Genomic DNA, 25,069 nt, shown 5'->3' with positions numbered 1-25,069 from the left:
TCTATCTTAACGGCTTGGACTCGACTGTCAGGTCCACAAACTCTGAAATGATAGACAGTATTAATAGGAATAGAATATGATAGTATTAAATTGCTTGAAATGCTCTAGTTTCATGTTCTTTGATCCTTAATCGAAAAGCTAGACTTCAGCTCCTAGTTGTTTATCTGAACATATATATAAATGGGAGTATTGGGATAGCAAGAATGATCAGTTCATCAAACAGGAATTTGGAAACATTTTCTTGTACAATCGCTTACTTCGTTGCCAAAAACTATTCTGTTTATGGGGCTAAAGATACATGACTAGGAGATAGTGAATCAGTGAAATTGCACAATGGAGAGATCATATCATGGAGTCCTCCAATAAGCGTTGTCGGTTCTTGAGCGACCATTCTTCTTCATTCTGCGTAAAAACTAGTTTGACATTAACGAAACGAAACATGTTATTAGAAACTCTTTTTCTTTTCGGAAACGTCAACTTTGTATTAATGATGAACAGGTAAACGTCCAGAAATTAACACGACAGAGGAAAATCCACACATAGAGATAGAGGAGAATTCACATCTCAGAAAAAGTGGTTTTAAAAGCTAAAATATCCTCTAGGAGGACCAGTACTAATTGACTAGTTCTATTTCGTTTCTTTACTACTACTACATCTATTCCCGTCCCGAGCGGGCATGGTTCCAATTCTCTGAGCAGCGACGGACCAGGAATGATTGGCGGGAATTGGGATGGATGGTTTGCTGGCAAACAGATGATTGTGTTCGAAAGTCTTCGTCAAGACAAGAAGTAACGTGCTTCTAAGGCTACCTTTTTCCACAATGTTTGGATAACAGGGCAGCATCAAAAGTGCTTGATCTTGACAATAGATAACTAAATTTATTTTGAGTAGCATAAGAGATCATTTTAGTCACTTTTCAAAAAAAAAAAAAAAGATCATTTTAGTCTACCCTCCAAATATTGGAGATCAAAATTGCAACTCTCTAGAACCACAAAAATAAGATATCCAAATGTGGACAATAATCCAGTACATGGATTCTGTATGTAAATTTTGTCACCTAAAAGTTGTGTCATACAAGGAATCGAATTCATTCAACTTTCAATTAAATTTATGTAAATCATCAACTATATATACGTTGTGATTGCTCTGGCAACCGTGCAGAAAAAATATATCCAAAAATAGCTGCATCTTCAAATTTTTCTCTCCAAGTCGCTTACATAAAAAGGATTAAAAACCTTTTCAAAACCATCTTTGGAGAGACCCCAAAAAAAAACACACATTAAAATTTGAAAAGCCAAACTTGAGTCTTGAATGTGATTTCTCACCCCACAAAATTTCTCACCCTTACTTGAGTCTTGAACCATGGAGATGGATCGCAAACTTGAGTCTTGAATGTGATTTAGGTTCTAATACTCCCAATCCGTGGGAAGGAAATAGGAACGGGGACCCGCGAGAGAGCAATGATTGATGTTAATACGAGTGGCAGTTACATGTACAAGTGTTGCGAGAATGTTTACCATATACATAGCACTTGTTTGTACTCGACCGAGTCTCATTGGAAGATACTTCTTAGTCTTCCATGACTTATTTCTTTTCTTTCTATCCCCTTTATATATATATATATATATATATTTAATTAAAGCTTGTTTTTAAATACTCTAAGATAATTTCCTTTCCTTCCTTAAATATGATATAAACCTTTGTATAACCCAAAAGCCAAAATTTTCCGACGTCCTTCCCTGTATAAATAAACTCATTGCATAGGCTATAGATGAGAATCGCACAACTTCACTGCTCTCGTATTTTCAAAGCGCAAAAAGAAGTAGTGAGAAATGGGATCATTTAAGATCTTCTTAGCACTATTTAGCTTCATTCACCTTCTAATCTTCTGGCCATCTGGAGCTCAAAACTCAAAACAGGATTATCTCGATGTTCATAACGCAGCTCGTGCCCAAGTTGGTGTTGTCCCGATAGCTTGGGACGACACGGTGGCTGCCTATGCACATAACCATGGTTCGTCATCGCCGGTCGTGGTAGCATCACAGTTTCGGTTGTTCCACATCCGTCGCAGCGTATCGATTGAATATCGGGTAATATTTGCATTATAGCACATGAAAGTTTCCAAAAATTTTGAAAAAATTATTAAAATTAAAAAATATCAAAAAAAGTATAATTTAAAAAAATATCCGAATCGACTCCGAGTGGATTCGGATATATCAATTGATATCATGCATTACGGATTCGAATCGACCAATATCGGTCGAGTCAGAGTGAGTCATCGCGGATATGGTAATATCCGCGATTCGAAAATCAATATCGTACCGATCCCTCCGTTCCGGTTACGGCTCAGCCGTTACGTATTTGAAAATCAGTATCGTACCGATCCCCTCCGTTCCGGTTACGGCTCAGCCGTTACGTATCGGTATCAGCCGATATTGCTAACCATGCACATAACTACGGCAATCAGATTATAAACTACTGCAATTGGACGGGATTTGGGGCCCTTACGGTGAGAACTTAGCTGAAGGCAGCAGAGACTTCACGGCCAGGGATGCCTTCAATCAGTGTGTGAGTGCGAAGCAATACTACGATTACAACTCCAACGCATGTGCTCCAGAACCGGAGTGCCAGAACTACACTCGGTGATTTGGAACAGCTCAGTTGCCCTGGGCTGCGAGGGTTCAATGCACAAATGATGGTTGGTGGTTCGTGATTTGCTGTTATCATCCCCCTGGCAACTCCATTGGTCAGCGTCCTTATTTGCAGTTATGATCCCCCTGTCTAGACGTGTTATCTCTGTCTTTCTCAGTGCTTAGTCCTCTCATACCCTTCTTAAGTGATAATTCTTAGCTTAACTTGAATTTGAACGTCTAGAACAGACTTCAATAACATGCATGTGGGTGGAGTAATAAAGATCACGGGTAGGACTATCAATGGGCGAACTCGGCTCGTTCGGCCCGACAAAAAGTCCGATGAGCTCGATATTTTAGTGAATCGGTCTGAGATTAAACCTAAAAATTAATTCCGAATTAAATATGAGCCGAGTTTGGGCCCTATTAAACTCACTCCGGCCCTTTAATTATATATATATATATAATATTTATATTTTGATATTGTATATAATTAGGTAGCCAAATATATTATTATTAAATACTAAATATATATATATATATATTACAAAATATAAAAATACATCTAAAGACTCTTTCATGAGCTTTCTTGAGAGCCAATATTAGTGATGCATAACTGAATCTCAAACTTTTCTTATTGGTTAAATAAATTTTTGTGTTGACATAATATTGGTTTATCTCTTTTTGATCTACAAACAGAAATCATCAAGCATGTTTGGATTCAAATCACAATATTATAAAAAAAGTTTCAACTTTTAAAGATATATTGGCTTATGATCGCATGTTTTATTACTATTTTTCATGCATTTTGAACGAATTAAATATAAATATTGTTGAAAAAGTTTTGGTTTATATACTTTTGAAGAACTATTATTTGTTCATGTTTAGTTTTAATATTATAGTCTTGTAAATGTTAAATTAGTTTTACAACTTAATAGTTATAGTAATTATATTAAGAAAATTAAAGAGTATTAAATGAGATTGGGCTAAGCCCGATTAAAGCTCACAACCCGAATATTATGTGAGTTGAGTATGAGCTTCACATTTATGAACCAAAAACTCATAATCTGAAACCCGAAAATGTTCTAAATTAAATGAGTTGAACTTGAACTTATGAAAGCCCGACTTATTAGCCCCAATTGACGGGCCTAATCACGGGGTACATCTCAAATCTCTCTGTATAATTAAAAAATAAATAAATAAAGTCGATATGTTAGGGGGGAGAAAAGGAAAGAAACGAATAAGCATAAACCAAAAAGGTGCTTAATTGAACGCATCTTAGGACGAAAGTTAGACTTTTGGAGCATAGTTAGGCCGATTCATTGTGCTTGAGACCTGGAAAAATGGAGGAGACCGGGCCCTCAACCGATGTCAAGCCTGGATTAAGAATTGATGAGGCACAGATCGGCACAAAACACGGATTCCTAATATTCAATTATTTGCTTTAACATCATGTTAAATGAGAGACTATGGAATGAAAGAAAGTATATGAAAGAGTACAACTTGCTGATTGCAGGTTGCTGCTTCTGGCCCTTCAGTTGCTCCCGCCTCTGGCTCAGTTCCAGTTGGCCCTTCACCTGCTGCCGCACCTAGTTCTCCTTCATTTCCTGTTGGCCCTTCACCTGCTGCCGCCCCTGGCTCTCCTTCATTTCCTGTTGGCCCTTCACCTGCTCCTGTCCCTGCTTCTCCTTCGTTACCTGCCGGCCTCCCAGTGGAAAAAAGAAATCGAAGAATTTAAGGGTGAAGTTATTGGTTGTTGGTGCTGCTGTAGCGACTTTTCTAGCAGCTCTTGCATTACTTTTCTGGTGTTGCAGATTGAGAAATAGAAAAGGTAACCTTAGAAAACTCATGGGCCTAGAAAGGCCAGATCTTGATGACAAAGGAGATGATGAATCACTGTTCTTCAGTTTTACAAGCATAGAAATTGCCACAGATTATTTTTCCGAGGAAAACAAACTTGGTCAAGGAGGATTTGGTCCTGTCTACAAGGTAAGCTAATTAAACATTTCTTGAAACGATTAACTTTTAAGTCCAAAAAGCCTATTTATGTGCTTAATTTTAATGTTAATACATGGTTCAGGGTAAACTGGTTAACGGGCTAGAGATTGCAGTTAAAAGATTGAATAGAATGTCAGGACATGGAATTGAACAATTCAAGAATGAAGTCAAAGTGATCTCAAAGCTGCAACACCGAAACCTTGTTAGACTTTTGGGCTCCTGCATTGAGAAAGAAGAGCGTTTATTGGTATATGAGTATTTGCCGAATAACAGTCTGGATTCAGTACTTTTTGGTATGTGTCAGAATTCTATTTACCTTCATTTGTTCTTGCTTAAGTAAGCTATATGCTTACAACTATCAGAATACTCTAAAAATGCTTACAGATGCAGCAAAGCAGAATATTTTGGATTGGAAAAGAAGGTTGAAAATCATCGAAGGGGTAGCTCAGGGGCTTTTGTACCTCCACAAGTATTCTAGATTAAAGATCATCCACAGAGATCTGAAAACGAGCAATGTTCTATTGGACGCGGACCTGAATCCCAAAATTTCAGATTTTGGAACCGCCAGAATTTTTGGAGAGAATGAGATGCGCGGAAGTACATTGAACATTGTTGGGACATAGTAAGTTGAAGGAATATCTTCTTGTTTGTTATTTTGCTCCGAGTAATATCCAATCTCTGATCTCATGCTTAAGCTAATTGAGATGATTACTTTTTGCGAGAAAAAAAGTGGTTATATGTCTCCTGAATACGCCATGGACGGGATTTACTCTGAGAAGTCCGATGTATTTAGCTTTGGAGTCATGATTCTTGAGATCATGAGTGGAAAGAAGAACACTTCGTTCTACGATTCGGATCGTCACCTGAACTTAATAGGACATGTGAGTTACCTGTACAATGCAGTTTTACTTGTGTCGTTTCCTTCAGTCCAGTAATTTGGGAATGATCATTTGTCGCATTCCAGGTCTGGGATCTATGGACAGAAGGAAGAATTTCAGAAATCACAGATTCTTGTTTGGATGAAACGATCTCAACAAGCGAAGCACTAAAATATGTTCACGTTGGTTTATTGTGTGTGCAAGAAAAAGCAGCAGATAGACCAACAATGTCAGATGTGGTATCTATGCTCCTCAAGGAATCAATGGCTCTTGCCACTCCAAAGCGACCTGCTTTTGCTGAAATTATGACTCTTAACAATACCAAGTTACCTCAAAATCCAGAATCTTGTTCTTTGAACGAGGTCACAATTTCAGATGTGCAGGGTAGATGATTATTTCTTGGCCAGGCTTATATTTTCCTACTTTGTTTCACCAAGCTGTGGGTTAGGACAAATTTTAGTCCTTAAGATAGGAATAGCCCAGGACAAAAGGACGTACCCGTTGTCGACTGACTGACGGATGTTGCAAGTTGTAAGTGGTAATTGCATACAGAGGAAGGTGAGAAGCAGGCCGTGTCCTCAGGTCAGGGACTCAGGGGTGGCCACTGCAGATAATCAGTCTCAATTCTTTTGTGGATTCGTTTTGGTTTTGGATTTGAGTTTGATGACTAATTATTCAAGTAATCAAACATTATTTTACTTAAACAGTTGCAGCAGTCCAATCTAGTTATTACTAATTGAGTAGTACTACTTAGATTTTCACATACAGAGGAGAATTCACATCTCTGAAACAGCGGTTTTAAAGCTAAACATCCTCTAGGTGGACCAGTGCTGATTGACTGGTTCTATTTAGCATTTTACTGCTGCAACTATTCCCTAGCGGGTCGCTGCTTATTGTTCCAATTCTCTGAGCAACGACGGACAATGAATGGAAGGACTTTGGGATCGATGGTTGGGTAGCACTGGCAGATGACAGCGTCCAAAATTCTTGGTCCAGACAAGAACTAACAACACGTTTCCACGGGTGTCTTTTTCCACAATATTTTGAATAACAGGGCATCATGAAAGTGCTGGATCTTGACAATGGAGGTGGGGTGTTGGGAAATTATGCGATTAATTTCGCTTGATGATGCAGGGCAGGGACACGACAAACTGTTTAGGTCGCAAATCAAGTTCAATGACACTTGGCAATGCAGCTTTGAATTGGGATCAGGAGGACAGCAAACAGGAAAGAAAGGAAAGGTGTTCTTCCCATCAATCGAGAAGAATGCATTATTGTTGAATTGGCTTCAGGACAGCTAACAGGAAAGAAAGGTGCTCCTTAATTCCCCGTCTGTATTAAGGAAGTCTCCCAAGAATGCAGGGATCATGCTATCGTTATGGGGTTGAAATTGTTTTAAGAAATGGTGGAAAATAAAGGCATATATAAATCTTTTATATTATTTGATTCTTTTATATTTTCAGTTTTAGGTGTACCTCTTGAGTTTAGAAATTATTTTTTAAGATTTTATACTCTCTCTTGTATACTCTATTTTTGTTATAATAAACCAGAGACTAAACCTAACATATTTTTTTTTTGTCGATACGATGGAATTCCTATAACCTAAGTTAGCATATTCTAGGGGGGAGGGGGAGGGGATTCGATGTGAGTAGAAATTCCATCGAAATTGTTCAATGAAAACCGTCACATATTGTGACAAATTTTTTGTGAGAGGCAAGGTTCGAACCCTTGACCTCCCGCACCACCAAGCCTAAGAAGGCGACTAAACCTAACATATAACTTTTCAAGTTTTTGTTTATCCTTAGCACGTAGGGTAATTTATGAGGCAAAAGACATTTAGAAATCTATGACTCAGTCTACCAACATCGACCTCTATTTTGTCTTTAATATGACTGTTTCTATGACTCAGTGAACCACCACCACATCACCAACCTCTATTCTCTTTCATTTTGTAGTAAAAAATTAGATTAGTTATTAAGATTATGAGACTATATTAAGACTATGAGTTAGTTTTTGTCCAAACCAATATGAGGTCAAATTGTTTCATTTTTTAGACATATGGAACTAAATTTATTTTTGCAAAACATAAAGGATCATTTTAGTCTATCTTTTAAATATTGGAGATCAAAATTGCAACTCTCTAAAATTACAAAAAATGAAATCTCCAACGTTCAAATAAGGGAAAGAAAGAAATATATGGAAAATAATCCACTAGGTGGATAAACATAGGAGGATTTGATATATATAAATATAGATGCTACGAGCAAAGTTCAACAAATTTTGTCACCTACAAAGTTGTAGTATCACACAATGAATCAAATTTGTCTCAATTTCAATTAAATGCGCATAAAATGCTATTAATTATATTGTGCAATTGTCGTCTTCAAATTTAATTTTCCTCTCCAACTCGATTGGATAACAAATATTGAGAACTATTTTCAAAATTATCTCTAGAAGAGAAAAAAAACATTATTAATTTAAAATGCTAAACAAAGAATGGACAACGCCCCACAAAATTTCTCACCCTTACTTCTCTTCCCCCTTAGTCCCAACTTCTTCTACCAGCAAAGAAGTCTCAATCCGATCATGTTCTTCTCATCCAAATCAAGAACACTAATTCCGCGATTACTACTTCTTAGGACCGCAATCCTATTCTCAGTCCAAACTTCACAAGTCCATGGAAGCTGCACCTCAGGCTGCGACTTAGCTCAAGGCTCCTACTACACCTGGGCTGGCGAAAATTTAACTTACATTGCCAGTCTTTTCAACATCCCAACAGCAAGCATAACCGACAGCAACCGGGCCAATATCAGCATAGTTCCCGGCAGGGATATACTCCTGGCCGGAATCAGAATAAACATACCCTTTAACTGTGACTGCTTCGATAACAACTTTTTAGCCCGTGTTTTCAGCTACAATGTCACGTCGTCAACCCAAACAACTTTTGATACAATCGCAAAAGTGTCCTATTCTAATTTGACCAGTGCCGCTTGGTTGAAGAGGTTCAATTCTTATCCCGGAAATGGTGTTTCCGTCCCGCATATTGGTGTCCTGAACGTGCCTGTGAATTGCTCCTGCGGCGGGGAGGTGTCGAATGGATACAGGTACTTTGTTACGTGGCCTGTCCAGGATGGGGAGACGCTGGAGTCCGTGGCTGCTGCGAATAATTTGACTGCTGATTTGGTGAAGAGATATAATCCAACGGCTAACTTCACCGCCGGGAATCTGTTATATATCCCCATGGGAGGTGAGTTTTGGCAGTGGTTTGGATTTATATAATTATACTTTTATCCCTGTATTTTTTTTTATTTTTTGCCCTCTAAACTTAGAATAGCATATACTTATAGACCTTATGTCCATTTGATCCATTAAGGGTAACAGAAAAGTTCGCAAAATTATGGACTTCTACCGTACCTTTTGAGTATGGAGTAGTACCCATATTGATGAGTATCAATTCACTGTTAAATATGTAAAAGAAATATCGGTTCTAAAATGATTTTAGGACTTTAAATTATTGAATTATGTGATAATAGATTATTGGATTATAACTATGGGTATGGTACTCAAAAGGGATGCTAAAATTTTCCAAAATTATATTGATTTTGAGGTAAGTTTAGTTAGAGGTCATTGCAGTGCATTCATGGATACCTGATATTGGGACTAACATGTAATTCTAAAACTAATCAGTATATATTGATCCATGTCGTGACTCTTTTACTCTTTACATTTCGATGTTTGGCATTTGATGATATTGTACAGTTTATCAGGCACAGTCATCTGAAATGACCATGTCTTCTTTAGGTGATTGTTGGCTAGTGCTTATCCAGAATAGATGCAATGCTTTCATGATGATTGTGCCATAATACTTGTAGATATTTGACATGGTAATAAAAAATCTGCATCAGGAGTGCCAAATATCAGATTGGTTCCCCGTTTATATGTCGATTGAACGGTGTATTGTGCAAATTAGATCAGTCATTGAGCTAGGACGCAAGAGCAATACCAGGAGGTATTGTACCGCTCCTGGAATCTGGGGCGTGGAGACCATTAGTAATTGTCCGTTATTTTTTTATTTCAGGCTGGCCAGCTGTAGAAATATCTAATGTTTGTATATTGATGATATCTTCATCCTTTTTTTATTCCTTGTTCGTTCAATATTGTGTAGCCAAGATTATACAATCATCTGTTCAAGTTGTTTAATTAAGAAAATGTGCTCTGCTATAAGCACTCTCTTGTAGCCAATCAAATGAATTTAGATTAAAACAAAGCTGATTCTTTTTCTACTAATGTAGTTCCTAATGATTCGCCAACCCCTGCTCTTGGCTCTTCTAAGAGACAGAAATCAACGTGGAAGTTGAAATTGTCTATTGGTGTTGTAGCACCATTTCTGGCAACTCTTACACTGCTTTCTTTGTATTGCATCTTGCAAAGGAAAAAAGTTAGTGGAATTGGAGGTACTTCACTCTTTTTTATTTCTTTTGATAAGGTGCAACAATTTTTATTATGACACTCTATCCTAACCAGATGGGCTGAGAGCAGTATTTATTTTGCACAGCTATAAATAAATTGAAAAGAGTCGAATGGTCAGCAGACGGTGACAAAGAGGACGATGAATCAATTTTTTTCAGTTTTTCAAGCATAGAGAGTGCCACTGACCATTTTTCTGAAGCCAAAAGACTTGGTCAAGGAGGATTTGGGCCTGTCTACAAGGTAAAGAGTTCCCTCTAAGAACCCCGCTTCATTTTGAAAGCTGATTCACACAACATCTTCGTTTCTAAAAATTGATTTTAGGTAACTGAATCCTAATGGTATCACTCATTTCACATGACCCGAGTAATGATTTTCATGTCAGGGTAAGTTTAATAATGGGCTGGAGGTTGCAGTGAAAAGACTGAACAAAATGACCATATATGGAACAGAACAATTCAAGAATGAAGTTACAGTCATCTCCAAGCTGCAACATCGAAACCTTGTTAAATTGCTAGGTTACTGTACTCATGGAGAGGAGCGGATATTAGTATACGAGTACTTGCCAAATAAAAGTTTGGATTCGTTTCTTTTTGGTAAGAATTATTACCTAGTAATGTTGATTTTGTTGTCAACGGAAAGTATGTTTGTGAAAAGACTCCAACATTTTCTAACAGATACAGCAAAGCAAGATGTACTAGATTGGAAAGCTCGGTTGAAAATCATTGAAGGGGTAGCTCAAGGACTTCTATACCTTCATAAGTATTCTAGATTAAAAATCATCCATAGAGATCTAAAGCCAAGCAACGTTTTACTGGACAATGACATGAATCCCAAAATTTCAGATTTTGGAACCGCCAGAATTTTTGGAGATAATGAATTGCGTGCAAACACGAGTAGAATTGTTGGGACATAGTAAGTTCAAAGACTTCTTTTTCTTGTTACTGTTTTTAGGAGAACTACACATTTCATGAAACCCTAGATTAGCTATGATCATTTTCATTTGGTGCTGCAACAGTGGTTATATGTCTCCTGAGTATGCCATGGATGGTATTTTTTCTGAGAAGTCTGATGTGTTTAGCTTTGGAGTCATGATTCTTGAGATCATAACTGGGAAGAAAAACACTGCTTTCCATGACTCTGACCGTCATCTGAACTTAATAGGACATGTAAGATTCATAATATATTTCGAGTCGTTTATATTTCCGAATTCCATGTTTCAGCTTCATTAATTTGAGCAATGATCATTCATCACATTTCTTGTTTTTTATTTCAGGTCTGGGATTTATGGATAGAAGGAAGTCTTTCAGATATTACAGATTCTAGTCTAAATGAAGCAGTTCCAAAACCTGAAGCACTAAAATGCGTTCAAGTTGGTTTGTTGTGTGTGCAAGAGAAGGCAGCAGACAGACCAACCATGTCAGAAGTCGTATCTATGCTCTTCAACGAATCCATGGTTCTTGCTTCTCCGAAGAGACCAGCTTTTTCGGAAATTATGAGTCTCAAGAATGCCAACTTACCTCAAAATCCAGTACATTGCTCCATGAATAAAGTCACCATTTCAGAAGTAGAGGGCAGATGAATATTCTTATGCCATGTAAGTTTTTTACTCTCTGTTCCTACTCCAAAGTCAAGGGCTAAGTATAACCAATTAACCATCCCAGGAAAGGATCACAAAGTTGGGTATGTTAATGTATATGCCATTCATTCTTTGGAGATTAATAAGACTAACCAAATGCAAATGCATAACTAGCAATACAATGACTGACATGCAGGTAAACATTCTGATTCAGGTCATGAAAAGCTGCTCAAATTGCTTGAAAAAAGGCAACAATTTGAGAGTTTGTGAGCATTGTCATTTAGACAACAAAGATGTATTTTAACACCAGTTGACACTTGTCTGTGTAATGACACGAGGATTCGTCAATGCCAACACATCGAACTTTCGAAGTACTTTCAACTGGGGATTGATGTGAGAAGTCATCTGATTGTTTCTGATAATGATCGCAGAAGGTTTCCTTTCACCTGTGGAAGCTTTTTAGACGAGCAATTGAGTTCATGGCCATTTGAGGATGCTGCTTTATATGGTACAAACTTGGGTAGTGAAACTAGATGATTTGAGTGGTGGAATGCTATTCTAAACACTGCTTGTATAACTAGGATTAGTTGTCAAAACGATTTTACTTCAATCCTACGGTTGATTATACAAGGTGATGGTGCTGATAAACATGTAGCCAGGTAGAACAATGCATTTCACCTCATCCCAATCAAATTTTCCACTGTTCTTACTTCTCAGTTCCTCCCCACTATCAAGAATTCTCCTTAGGACAAGGCGATTATGCTTTGGGCCGAACATTCAGCATCCAAACGCTTGTTTTATACCAAAGAAAAAAAGAGGCCCAATATTCTCCGTTGCATCATATTAAGTCATTAATTCTCATTTTACGCTGTAATTTTTCTTCTAAATACTCTTCTTTCTACTAGCTTTTTGAACTTTGTGGTTATCAATAATCACTGAAAGACAACTTATCAGGAATCATAAAATTCAAGCATGAAGGCAATTTAGTTTCTTTTGCTTTAGTTTGCCATGATTAGTTGTTCTGTATAAAATCAACACTGAATATAATTCAAATTCAAATGATCAGTTTTGTGAGTTGAACATGAGTTGCATGAAACAAATGGTCATAAAATGGTAAAGACACTATCTACTTTAAAACTCTATTGGGCACAGTGTAATTACCCAAATAAATCTATTGATTTTAGGTCTGTTTTGGATGAAGAGATTTGGAAAAGAAAAAAAAAAAAGTGAAGCTATCAAATTCTTTGTGAGTTTAAAGTCAATCAATAAAAAGATTAGTGGAAGAAATGGATGTCAAGGAAAGTGCCTCATAAAAAAAGGGTTATAAAGTTTTTTAATACCATAATTGCTAACAAAAAAAAAAAGAGCTCAAGTCCAACCAAAAAACAATCTTGTTTGGATTGTAATTTTTCATCCAAAAACTTATATTTTTCATAAACACGTTTCTCAATTATCTTTTATCTGATGCACGTCAAATCATTACTATATATATTTTCAAAAATTAACAATCAAAACGAGTTCTAAGCATATTATATTTTTACGGTCACTCCAAAAAAAAAAAAAAAAAAAAAAACTTCCCCTTAAAAGTTAAAGCTCTTGTTAGACTTGAGTTGCCAGCCAAATTGAGCACTAATAACTGAATTAACCAACGCAGACTGGACTGGCTTGGGAAGTGGGAAGCGACCCAAAGACGACTCGGCGCTAGCATGAAGAAGGCTGATCTAAGTAGCTTCAGACCTCCATCTCTTGCAGCAGCAGGACCCATTTTTCCTAGAGGAAAAAACTTCATCAAAACTACTATTTCAAGGCCAAAATCATCATCTATAAGGAACAGTATAGATAATAATCTAAAGACAACATCAGTAGAAGAAATAAGAGTTTGCACTAACAGGACTTGCAGGAGACAAGGTTCATTAGATATTCTTCAAATTCTATCTGGGATTGCCCCTCCTTCTGTCTCCGTCAACTCCTGTGGCTGCCTCGGCCGCTGTGGTGCCGGTCCCAACGTCGTCGTTTTGCCTCAGGGAGCCTTTGTCGGCCACTGTTCGACCCCTGCTAAAGCAGCCCATCTCATGGTTTCGTTGGTTTGCGGTTTTCATAGGAATGATAAGGATTTTGAGAGGAGTAGTATGGAGTGTCTGGAAGCATTTGCTTTGAGGAAGAGAGCTGAAGATGAGATGGAAAAGGGGAATCTTGATGGAGCCCTGCTTTTTCTTTCACAGGTATGAGAATGCAAATTCCAAAGAAAAAATGACTTGACATTCTATTGCCTTTTTACCTCAATTGATTGAAGATGGAATTTGCTTTTTCCAGTTTTTATGGTGAAGGAATAGTGGAAGAATTAACGTACTGTTACTGAGTTTGTTATATAAGAAGAGTACAGGTTTATTTGATTTACTTGATAAAATTGTGTTGAGAGGAGGAATCATAAAGGATGGAGTTAATTGGTGTAGAATTAAGTTAATTGGCAGCATAGAAGGTGAAAATTGGAATGGCAAGTACAAGAGATGAATGGGTTTTCGTCCATCAGTAACTGGTTTTGAGAGGATCTTTTGTAGTTAATCTATGCTAATTACTTGATTAATATTATCTTCACAACTGCTAAAAGATGCACTTTTACTTTGCTTTGCATTTTGATTTTCTCTCAAGGATATTCGCTTGGGCTCTTTGATGTTTTTGAATTACAGTTTTGATTTTGCAGATGATTGGATTTTCTTGATTATTGCTGTTAGATAATGCCAATGTTGTTCATGCAGGCTATAGAACTTAAGCCATTTGGAGGTGCCCATGTAACGTATAAAACCAGGTATTCCATATTTGTTTACCTATGCGTTTTTCCGTTATTGGGAAATGCAATATTCACTTAATATATATTTGTTAGGATGCAAACATTCTTGTTTCTGTAACTGGGATGAGTTATAGCATCTGAACTAATTAATATGCTAACATTCCTAAATTTTTTTTTCTAGTTTATTGCTTTTTCATTAATCAAGGAGTTATAGTTTTAGTGATGTTTGTGTGCTATTATTTGCTGAATTTGGAGGTTGTAGTGATCGCACATTTCAGTGAATCAATATTCGCGGACTTGCACTAGTATCTAGCAATCTTATAGATTGTCACAGAGTTGAATCTTGTGATATATGAGGAGGGCCAAGGCACTCTGTTCGGTGATAGGAAATAAGGAATTCATGTTTTGTTCTATCATTTAGGTCTACAGCAAGGTTAGCCATGGGAAACGTCTGCGAAGCTCTTGATGATGCTAAAGAAGCTTTGACCCTTGCACCAAATTACCCTGAGGTTTGCCACACGTTCATTCTTGTTATGTTTCAAGAACATAATAATTTGCTATTCTAAGTTCACTGCAAACAAAAATGACCCCAATTACAGATCATTTGCTTTGAAGCACTAAATCCTGCTTTATAAATTTGCCTAACTTTGACTTATATGATAAGACGAATTAGTCAGTTAGATAAAGGTCCTTTACTTAAGCTCACCTTCCCATGGCCAAGCCTCATGGACTGCATGGACAGCTAATTGCTTGTATCTTCCTTTTGTTTTATTTATTCTGGCCATTTTCCTCTTCCTCAACTTCAGAGAATTAGGAAAGAAAAGATTAAAATTGCAAGCCTGGACTGAATGTATAGGATGTGCTTGGCACAATCGTCAATGAACTACCAGAAGCATGATGCACAGAACATGCTAGAGATTCAGAAACAAAGTATAGTAGCCTTTTGGTGGAGATGTTCAACGTTTGCTGATGTTACAGGGTTATATCTGCCAAGGTGATGCTTTAATGACCATGGACCAAATTGATGCTGCAGAAAAGTCCTATGCAATGGCTTTGGGGTTAGAACCTTCTCTTCGCCGTTCCAAGTCTTTCAAGGTGTGATGCCATCTTGATGTTCTGGTACACATGTTTATCAAAGATGTTTTATGGCCCTATCTGGTATGAAATGATTGTGACAGTGAGATTGTAAATGATGCCTACATGTAGGAACAGGCTTTTTTGTAGTGCCAATGTGATGGACACTAACAAGGTGGCATTGCCAATATTTCCAACCATTTTAAACTGACCAAAAAAAAAAGTCAGAACTTAACATAGATAAGCTCAATGGTCCATAATCCATGTGATATTGTTCAGTTGGTAAACATATCACCAACAGTGTAACTAAATCCTGGGTTCACTTGTTCTTGTTTGATATGTCCAGTTGCTGCAGAATTAAAGTCTACAATTGATATGGTTCTAGGGTCATGCTTTCTTGGTTTTCATCATTTTGAAAAATGGATCATCTAAAGGTCTTCTAAGTTCATCGAAATTTCAAAACTAAGTTGCCTCTTGTTGTTGTCAGCAAAATTTTCTAGAATAACAAATAAACAAAAGTTTGCTGTTATCATCAGAAATTTTCATTGATTCTTCTTCAAGAAGAATTAGAAGGTTACAATATGAATCCTAAAAGTAGTTATACATATTAGTCAATAAGATGGTTTATAGAACTCCAAGTTGGTTAAGATTTTCATAGAAACTTCTGTTTTCCAGCATCCTTTAGAGGTCAAACATTGGTAGTTTCCGCTTTTATGTAATTTATACGACACTGTAGGAAAGAAGTAATACAATATGACAAATTTGATTGCCAATTTTCACCAAATTCTTCTATCCTCTCAACAATGCCTGTAACTTAAAGCTTATCAAGTTTGTATAATTTAATATGCATAAAATAACATGGTAGACAAAGACTTGCATGAGCTTTGAGATTATGTGTAGGTAATGGAAATAAAGATTCAAACTTTCTTGTGCCTTAGTAAACACCATTTCAATTTGCCTTGGTTTGACATATCTGCTCTCATACTTGAGGATTCTATGATTATTCTGTGCAGTGTTTACAATATTTCTAACTTGGTTGTCTCTGCCCGTCTTATTTCAGGCTCGGATTGCAGCGCTTCAAGAGAAACTCTCTCCTGCAAATTCAGCTTAAGGCATTATTTCAGCTGCATGTGTACTTATGTTAAATTAACATTATGGAGGTAAGCACATTATCTGTTTCTTATCAGCTCAAGCAAAATAAACAAGAATATTGGGCATATCATCAAGTGGAGAAATTGATGGTGGGTCTGTTGATATTCTTGTCTGCTAAAGGCATTAGACCTTCAATCTTTCAGTGCATTCAGGATATTGTTTGAATAGAAGCTTTGTTAAAGCTAAAAAAACAAAGGATTTAGGTTCATCAATTCTTAGTTGGCTTCTTAATGTTCTGCGATATTAGAACAACTACTCCAAAGTGAAATAGATTCTGTCTTGTAAATTGCGTGATGGTTTACTCTCCAATAATCCTGTTCTGCTCTGTATAGCATACACCTTAAATCAATGGGATTATTCTTTGTTTGCATGCTCTTGCGGAATGTTGAGAACAATACGGGTTATATTCAATTTCTTTAATTCTCAGCTTTGAACTGAGCTTCCAGATTATTTGTTGTGATGAAAATTTTTGTCTTGTTTTGCCTGTCAAAAGTGTGATCATGAATTCAACAATAAATTATTTGTTATTCTTTGTTTGTCATATTCATTATGTTCTTTCTGTTTGTCTATGTTTATGTGATTTCGTAACTTGCATGGGTTCTTCACAGGATTGATATATCTTTCTTCCACTGGCCTTTTTGGTATACCAATATCTGTGCCCTTGATTACCAGCCAGTTTTCTACCATTGCGAAACATCTGGAATCAATTGAAGTGGCCACCTAGCGTTGCAAGAATAAAAGAAGACCATTTTTTCAACATCTTCAACTTCGGTTTAGATAGTAAATGCTGAAAATAAAATAGTTAACAACTAAAGCTGTATAATTAGAGGTGGTTAATAAATCTAAAGTTGAACTGATTTTGTCACCATGTACATAGTCCCTTGGCCATAATTTTATTCCATGTATAGACTCTGAAATTGTCATAGATATTCCTCTATGAAGCTTCTTTTTTCCTCTCTACTCTCAGTGAAGTGATTTCCTGAATTGCTCCTCATAATTTTTTCTTTTTTAACTTCTCAAGAGATTTTAACATTAAAAATATGCCAAAAAGTTTCCTTGTGCTTTTTCTAAATGATGATGAGGTAAACCTGATCTTTTAATGTTTCTGTGGTGGTAATTCTTTATCATTTCAGATTGCATTACACATTAACTATCCTAAGTTATCATTAATGAATGCAAACAGTTTTCTTTGTTGTATCAAACCTTTCTATGATTCTATGATTTTTCTTCTGAAAGAATGTTTTCTTCCCGCACTGATTCAACATTTTCCATATGATGGTAGTTTTTCCATTACTCTTCAAAATATTTGCCATAAATATAGAGTTGAACTTGCATCAATCTTTTTCCCCTTACATCAATAACGCTCTTAGAGTTGAAGAAGTACTTCCTCCTACATATGTCAAGCTAATAGTGACTAATGACATGGAAGGGAAATATTGGTAGTCTGTAAACAGTACCTATCAAAAACATTTCATACTACTAGGATATATACTGCTATCTTTCTCCCAATCAAACCTGCAGAAATGCTCTTTCTGCTTTGCATTATGTAGAGTTGACATGGGGTACACAGAGAAAGAAATCAATCTTCTTGACCCTGTTCCATAGCCTTGAAGCCCTCCTCCCTCGATTGATGCTCCCATTAGTAGGCAGACAACCTTTCTTCATATTGGCCAGACTACCAAAGCAGGAAACATCTTCATTCACATGAAAGCAGTCTTCCAGAGTCACCTCAGCTGGACTCTTACTGTTAGTCTTCGCCGTGATGGCCTTACTTTTCTTCTCTTCTTCATGTTTGACAAGCTGATCATAATATTCCTTGTTTTTCTTCTCTAAACCACATATCTGCCCTTGAAGATCCTCGATTTTTCGACTCAGCATGCACACCCTGTGATCTTCCCTCATCTTTAGCACACACCTTGCAAGATCAGCAGCCTTTCTTTTCATAAACAAAGATTCTGAAGTCAACCCCTTATTCTCTTCCAGCAATGCATTCACTCTGTAAACTAAACTGGCATTCTCATTCAGTAGTATCAACCTCTCCGACTCCAACACATCCAACAAGCTCTTCTGCAACTCTATTTTCCTCGAGGACTCGCCCGACTTCCTCTCCATGACAATGAGCTCATTTAAGATGAGATCACAGTCGACAGATTTCATGACCAGGTCTGCTACGATCATATCGGGATCCAGTGCTGCTGCTGCTGGAAAGGGAGTCTGGTAAGACAGAGAACTAGCGGCATCATCAGAGTCAATAACATCTCCTGAATCCTCCTCATCAAACTGATCATTCTCATTGAAATTGAAGGGCGAAATGGGAGACGAATATCGGCGCCTGTGATGATTGTTCTTGGCAAGGGCTTGGCAGTAGCGGTCTGCTAATGCGACGTAACCATTGTACAGTTCTTGAAGCAAGGCCAGCAGCTGAGGGCGCTTCTGATAATACTCCTCAGCTCGTTTTGCAAAACTGTCAGCACTGTCTTCTTCAGAAACATTCACTGCCAACATCTTCATTCTCTCGTCAAAATCTGCCAACAAAAAAATTTAATTGCATTAAATGTTGATCCTGGACTATTTGTGCTATAGTACTATCAATCATTTTAAAATTTAAAATTTTGAATTTAATTCTCACATTTTTTAGAACAAATTATATCCACAGTAGCCAAAAAAAAAACTACAAAAAATACAAAACACCACCTAAAGAAATACTTAAAAGGGGGATAAATAGAAAATCTCATGTCAGCTGGCACATGTTAAAGCCCGGGCAAAAATTGGCCTCATCGACAAGCAGCAAGGCAATGATTTGAAATTCGAAGTGTAATGAGTTATGAAAGGGGATTGACATGTCATGGTCAGTGCTATAATAGAGGAGAAAAGCTCACATTTATCACAAATTGGAAGTATCCCAACATCTGAAAAAAGTTATGGAATATGTAAACGTCTAAGGAATCTTATGGCCTGTTGGCTTTTTTGTCAACATGGTCTGTCTCTCGAAATTCACCATCAAGGCCACAACAAATTATTACCATCCAAATAGAACCCCAACTCACAAAAAAAAAAAAAAAAAACCAAACAAAGGATGATTAACTAAGAAAGGAAGTGTGACTGTTAAAATTGAAGATTTTTTTTGTAGAAAAAAACCTGACTTTAGGCCTATTTGACAAGTGAGTTTTTTGAGTGTTTGTCTAAAACTGTAGAAAAATTTTCAAAAATTTTTGAAGTATGTTTTTTTTGAATATTTTAAAGTGTATAATTTAAAAATTTTGAAAATTTTTTTGAAATTACTGTAACTAAAATTTTAAAAAAACTTGTAGTAGACAAATTTGACAAAAAACTTGTCTTCCAAACAAGACCTTTGTTTGTTTGGATAGAATATTATTTGAAATATTATTTGGAATAATTATTGAACACTTTTTATAATGTGATGTACGTGAAATAAAAAAAAAGTGATTGAAAATATAAAAAAATAAATTAAAAAATATATTTATGATGGAAAAAGAAATATATTATTTAAGATAATTTACTATTAAAACACTCCAACCAACATGGGTGCTGTACAATGGGCAGGTAATTTGTGATTACCCAAAATATAAGCTATGGATAGAAAGGTCCCGATCAGCTACGTCATAAAACTGATAAAAGACAAAAAGCTGTGCCCAATAATGAGGAAAAAAGATGAAATTGTCACTGTAGAGAATCAATCAGTCTCTGCAACACGGCATCTTAGTAGAAGTAGGTAGAGATCGAGGACTCTGCTCTTAAAACTTTTTCGAAATTTCTATTCAAATTTGAAATGAAACAGCAGAAATACAGGCCCATAAATAGGAAAGAAAGTGACCTCTTCCATCTCATGACCACCCCAATAGGAAGGAAATGAAAAATGTATAACCTCAATTTTCAAACATTATCAATTGTATCCATCTAACTATGTACAAATTAATTGTTAATTTAGCCCCAAAAACGATTCAATGAAACAAAAAAATATTTTTTTTCTAACGAGTGTCTGATAAACGCTCGTTAACATATTTATAAATTCAATCTGACCTAACATGTATATACACATATTAATGATTATTACCCTCTCTTATATTTATCTGTCGTGTTAAATTGATCTCATATTTTTTTCATACATGTACTAGAACTTGAAGTACATTTTAACGAAATGCAAAAATGAAAATGTGATAGGGGATATATTTTGGCGTACGGCATGAAATTATTTCATACCCCTATTGTTGGATACGGAAGGTGGCAAAAGATTTTGCAGGTGGACAAAATTATTATTAAACGGACCACCTTACCTATTCAAACCCTGGCCCCGCCCAGTTCTAGTACCAGCAGCAATAAAAGTAGTACTGCCAAAGTCTAAATGGCTTTGCCCCCTAGCACCTAGCAAACCGGTCAGGCTCAGACCCTTTTCAACACTCCAACACGCACAAAAGTTCTACTCTCTTTCACATATATTGATATATATATATGGTGTCCAATAATATCACAAAATCAAATTCAAGAATTGAAATTGACAATAGTATAAGATGGCATTTAATTTGGGATATAAATTTTGTTAAGGATCCCAATGAGAAATTTGAATACTACAATTGGAGGTCAAAAATTAATGTCCAAAGAAAAGATTCAAAAGGGGTGAATGGAAAAATTAGTGGGGTAATAAATGGAGAGATGAATAGCATACCGGCGATGGTGAAGAGAAGCCAAGAGGGCCTGCCGGAGCTTCCACGGCGTGAATGATTAGAGGGTGGTGTAAGGATAGCACCACCACCTTCACCGCCACAACCACCAATCTTCTGCAATTTCATCTTTGTTGTTTCCATTTCACAGACAAACAAACTAGGACCTACACATGATGACAAGTTAAACACATTATTACCTTATTTATTAACATGAACCAATAATATTTTCTTTTTCCCTCCGCAAAGATTATTGATAACTGATAAGATGAGGACCTCAAACATCATAGAAAGTCCCTTTAGAACTCTCCAAACCCTACACAAAAGTAAGTCCCTTTTCAAAGTCTCCATCACTCTACAGCTAGCAATTGCATACAAGATCAGCTAATGTTACCTATTTTGCGGTTTGTGCTTTATTTTTTTTTTTTCTATAGAAGGACAAAAAAAAGTGACAATCACGTGCACTAAATTAGCTCAGCATACCCTCTCTAGAACCGAAAAAAAAAAAAAACAAAATTTTTTGTTGCCTCTCCAGTTGATTTTTCACTCAAAAAAATTCAAGTCTAGTAAATTTAATTATTAGCAATACTTCAAGATTTGATCTAAATAATTGAAAATGGAATTTTAGAACATGTAATTTTAGACTCATTAAATTAAGTACATGTGTGAGAATGTGACATGGGAAGAAATGGGGTGGCAGGCAGAGCAGCATATGATGTTATGATAGAAAAACCGTACCGTATATTTATTGATGTCTTATCATGAAACGACAATATTAAGGACCGAATAGAATAGAAGCCAGACAAACAGCTGTTGCTATGTGAGAAGATGGGAGACGAAGAAGATCAGAAAGAAACAAGTTGGAAGATGCAGATCTCGAGGAAAAATGTACTGCTGCTGCTGCCTGCAGCATGTCATTAACTACTTAATTAATTGGCTGCAATTATTAATTCCACCTGCTTATCACCACATTAATGCACTACTATGACTGCTAAAGACAATGCAGTTAGCAGAAAAAAAAGAAAACAACATCATCTGGGCTCTCGTTCTCCACTCGTATTTATGATTATTCAAACTCTAAAAGTTGAAATCAGATGGGAAAAAAAGTGGGATTAGGATCAAAATGATGGTAATTTCTTTAAAATCACTTTCAGTGACAACTGTGATCCATAAGAAACTCAACACATAAACCATACTAACGTCCAAAATGGTCGAGAGTTCTTTCTTTCTTCGTAGCCTATGAATGAGGACTCCATTCTCGCTCTCCATTTCCCTTCCTCGCCAAGTTTTCTCCATCGTCGAAAATTTTAAGGAAACGGAGACTGACGAAACATGATGAAAGGTATTTCAGGTCATCCTGATCAAAGGACAAGTAGAATTTGTCCCACAAAAGCAGAAAAGGAAAGACTAGATTGTACCAGACGTTTACAAGAGGCACAGAAGAAAAATATGAGAAATAGAAAAAAAGTAGATGAATTTGCAGGACGAAAAGAAAAAAAAAAAAAAAAAAAGATAAAGGGTGTCAATTCGTACCTTATAGCTTCAAAGAAACACACGCAGAAAGAGCATAGATGGAGGTCTTGGGGGTTGCTCACTGCATCTCACACACAGTCACACAGTAGAGGAAAGAGTGAAGAGGGGAAGAGTAGTAGCTCTGACGTTGTTTTGGCTTTTTATGTAGTGTATATAGGAAGGATGGATGGAAGGAAGGAAGAAGGCGGGGTAGGCTCTCTTAGAACTTAAAGAGAGGGGTAAGTGTCATTCCAGTCAAGAGAGTTGTTGCCCGGTTGGAAACGGGAAAAGTTGGATTTCAGTTTTTAGCAAATGAAAATGCGACACGTGCGCATGATTGAGGTACAAAATTTAAGGAATCCAATATCAATCAAGGGCTTCTTTACTCGGCCAATATCATACTAATACAACACACTAATACAACACATGGCCAATATCATACCAATTACAAACATAGACATTAACACAACTAAATACAAAAATACTACTATAAATTTTTGGCACTCTTCGAAAATTATTTGTTTGGATAGTATTTGAAATATTGTTTGAAATATTACTATAGAGATAAAATTTTATGTTGTGATGTATATATGAGATAAAAAGATGATTGAGAATATAAAAATGTGAGTTAAAAAATATGTTTATGATACGAGCGAAAAATTATTTCGAAAAATTTGATATCTAAACACTAGCACAACCAATCTCATTCGTTCAATTCAACTTAAGCTTATATCCATCATTAATTGCACCTTACAATAGGGATGGCATAGGGTCAAATCCAAAACCCTAGAAATCCAAACTCATTTAAAACTTCATTAGACGATTGACAATAAAAGGATAGCTTGATACTACCATTTCATGAATATAATCAATGGGTAATTCACTAGGATTTGATAAGAGACTTCCAATTTCTCGAAATCCTTCTTCGATGTGCATGTACTTTGTGGTGTATATGCACAATATTCTATTCAATGACCATCTACATGTTGATATTTGCTTAAATCAATTCAAACCTACCAATTTTATCAATTGTAACCTATGATTTGACTTCCCATGCATGGAAGCTCAAAGTTCTTGCAATGTGTTAGTTTAACATCAACATTCTTTACGGGTTTCTTGGATATTTGAAATCTTTAAGTAAGAGAAATTGGATGTTTGCAAATAATTATGTACAAAAGATAAGGCAACGGCTCCATTTGGATACATAATAATTTTTTTAAAAAAATTATTCTTAAACGCGTACTGAAAGTATCTTTTTATATCACATAATTTGATTACAAAAAGTACGAATATGAAAAAGAGAAAAAGATATTTCAAATAAACTTCAACCCGCATACATTAATGTTGAAAGATTTTGTAATTGTAGCTTATAGGTTTCAAAACAATAATCTCAAATGTTAGACCATAATTAGTGAACCTAAAGCATGTAATAAAGACATACTTACAAAACCAAAAAAGGTATCCAAGGCATATAGTTTGAGAATCTAAGTGTTAAAGATATACTTAAAATAAAACGAGTATTAAAGGCAGAAAAGAGTAATAAACCAGGTCAAACCTTGAACATTTGAGCCATTGAGCCTGTATATTGTTGTCCTGTGGAGCCTGCGGCGTTAGATGGCTTGTATAGAGACAATGTAGGACACATGGGCTGTTATTGGGAAGCCCAATACGCTTGTGCAAAAATTTGGCCTTTTTAAAACTTCATGATTAACCTGATTCCCTTCCCTTCTAATAAGGGAAAAGAAACATTTACTTCATTCCGTTATTAAAATTGTCATACTTTCCATTTTAAAATTATTAAAATCTTTGTCATCTTATCAAAATTAAAGTTACTTTTTATCTCTTTTTTCAATAACATTCCCACTTTTTATCTATATTTTATATTACATTCAAATTTAAAATTTCAATTCTCGAGGGCATTTTTGAAAATAAATTCACTAACACCACCGTCAAATCACTATTTTTAAAAGTTAAAATCTCGAAATGCAACTAACAATTTGGGACGGAGAGAGTGCTCGAAAGAGCAATAATATCTTCCAGTAGCACACTACTATTATTTCCTAGATCCTTGCTGCCATTCCTAATAACATTTTGATTTGCAAGCTGATTGAACAGCCACATTTCCCCACCGTTCTTGTTGTGCTTTCAGCAGTGCTAGCTCGATGATCATTGACTCAGCTATAGTTGAGCCTCCATCTTTTGCCTCACAGGATCAGTGCATATTGCTACTAGTTCACCCTTAAGAGTTTCTAGCTACGTACCACTCCTAGTCCGAATCTCTATTGTCTCCGGTGACTGCATCCATGTTGAGC

At 36.2% G+C, this 25,069-nt stretch overlaps 4 protein-coding genes and 1 pseudogene across 8 annotated transcripts; 4 read left to right on the top strand and 1 right to left on the bottom strand.

Moving 5' to 3' along the window:
• The first annotated feature begins 1,832 nt into the window (after positions 1–1,832).
• LOC140005434 (pathogenesis-related protein 1B-like) lies at positions 1,833–2,772 on the top strand (annotated as a pseudogene).
• A 1,138-nt stretch (positions 2,773–3,910) lies between these two features.
• On the top strand, positions 3,911–6,968 carry LOC113742047 (G-type lectin S-receptor-like serine/threonine-protein kinase At1g11410). The gene is made up of 5 exons (XM_027269744.2): positions 3,911–4,619; positions 4,711–4,921; positions 5,013–5,250; positions 5,359–5,509; positions 5,593–6,968. Exons 1-5 carry the CDS (start codon positions 4,479–4,481, stop codon positions 5,896–5,898), a joined length of 1,047 nt encoding a protein of 348 aa, XP_027125545.1. The 5' UTR covers positions 3,911–4,478; the 3' UTR covers positions 5,899–6,968.
• A 1,034-nt stretch (positions 6,969–8,002) lies between these two features.
• Positions 8,003–12,268, top strand: LOC113742044 (cysteine-rich receptor-like protein kinase 15). Of its 3 annotated transcripts, XM_072047427.1 has the most exons (8): positions 8,003–8,753; positions 9,799–9,960; positions 10,062–10,216; positions 10,359–10,569; positions 10,651–10,888; positions 10,992–11,142; positions 11,250–11,570; positions 11,749–12,268. In XM_072047427.1, exons 1-7 carry the CDS (start codon positions 8,003–8,005, stop codon positions 11,553–11,555), a joined length of 1,974 nt encoding a protein of 657 aa, XP_071903528.1. In that variant the 3' UTR covers positions 11,556–11,570; positions 11,749–12,268. The 3 variants fall into 3 exon arrangements, with proteins under 3 accessions (XP_071903528.1, XP_071903527.1, XP_071903526.1); XM_072047426.1 differs by having other exon boundaries at positions 10,359–10,888; positions 11,767–12,268; XM_072047425.1 differs by having other exon boundaries at positions 10,359–10,888.
• An 891-nt stretch (positions 12,269–13,159) lies between these two features.
• Positions 13,160–17,526, top strand: LOC113742528 (uncharacterized). 3 transcript variants are annotated; one of them, XM_027270367.2, is made up of 6 exons: positions 13,161–13,774; positions 14,309–14,358; positions 14,762–14,849; positions 15,319–15,435; positions 16,475–16,574; positions 17,175–17,526. In XM_027270367.2, exons 1-5 carry the CDS (start codon positions 13,259–13,261, stop codon positions 16,523–16,525), a joined length of 822 nt encoding a protein of 273 aa, XP_027126168.2. In that variant the 5' UTR covers positions 13,161–13,258; the 3' UTR covers positions 16,526–16,574; positions 17,175–17,526. The 3 variants fall into 3 exon arrangements, with proteins under 3 accessions (XP_071903525.1, XP_027126168.2, XP_027126166.2); XM_027270365.2 differs by lacking the exon at positions 17,175–17,526 and having other exon boundaries at positions 16,475–17,016; XM_072047424.1 differs by lacking the exons at positions 16,475–16,574; positions 17,175–17,526 and having other exon boundaries at positions 13,160–13,774; positions 15,147–15,377.
• Positions 17,527–17,856: 330 nt separating this feature from the next.
• On the bottom strand, positions 17,857–22,964 carry LOC113742527 (kinase-interacting family protein). The gene is made up of 3 exons (XM_027270364.2): positions 22,779–22,964; positions 21,251–21,412; positions 17,857–19,091 (listed from the first exon to the last, which is right to left on the bottom strand). The coding sequence occupies exons 2-3, from the start codon at positions 21,387–21,389 to the stop codon at positions 18,109–18,111; spliced, it is 1,122 nt and encodes a 373-aa protein (XP_027126165.2). The 5' UTR covers positions 21,390–21,412; positions 22,779–22,964; the 3' UTR covers positions 17,857–18,108.
• Positions 22,965–25,069: the final 2,105 nt, after the last annotated feature.

The sequence above is a fragment of the Coffea arabica genome, chromosome 4e, assembly GCF_036785885.1.
Source record: "Coffea arabica cultivar ET-39 chromosome 4e, Coffea Arabica ET-39 HiFi, whole genome shotgun sequence".
NCBI classification, from domain to species: Eukaryota; Viridiplantae; Streptophyta; class Magnoliopsida; order Gentianales; family Rubiaceae; genus Coffea; species Coffea arabica.
This window is presented reverse-complemented; position numbering and strand designations above follow the sequence as displayed.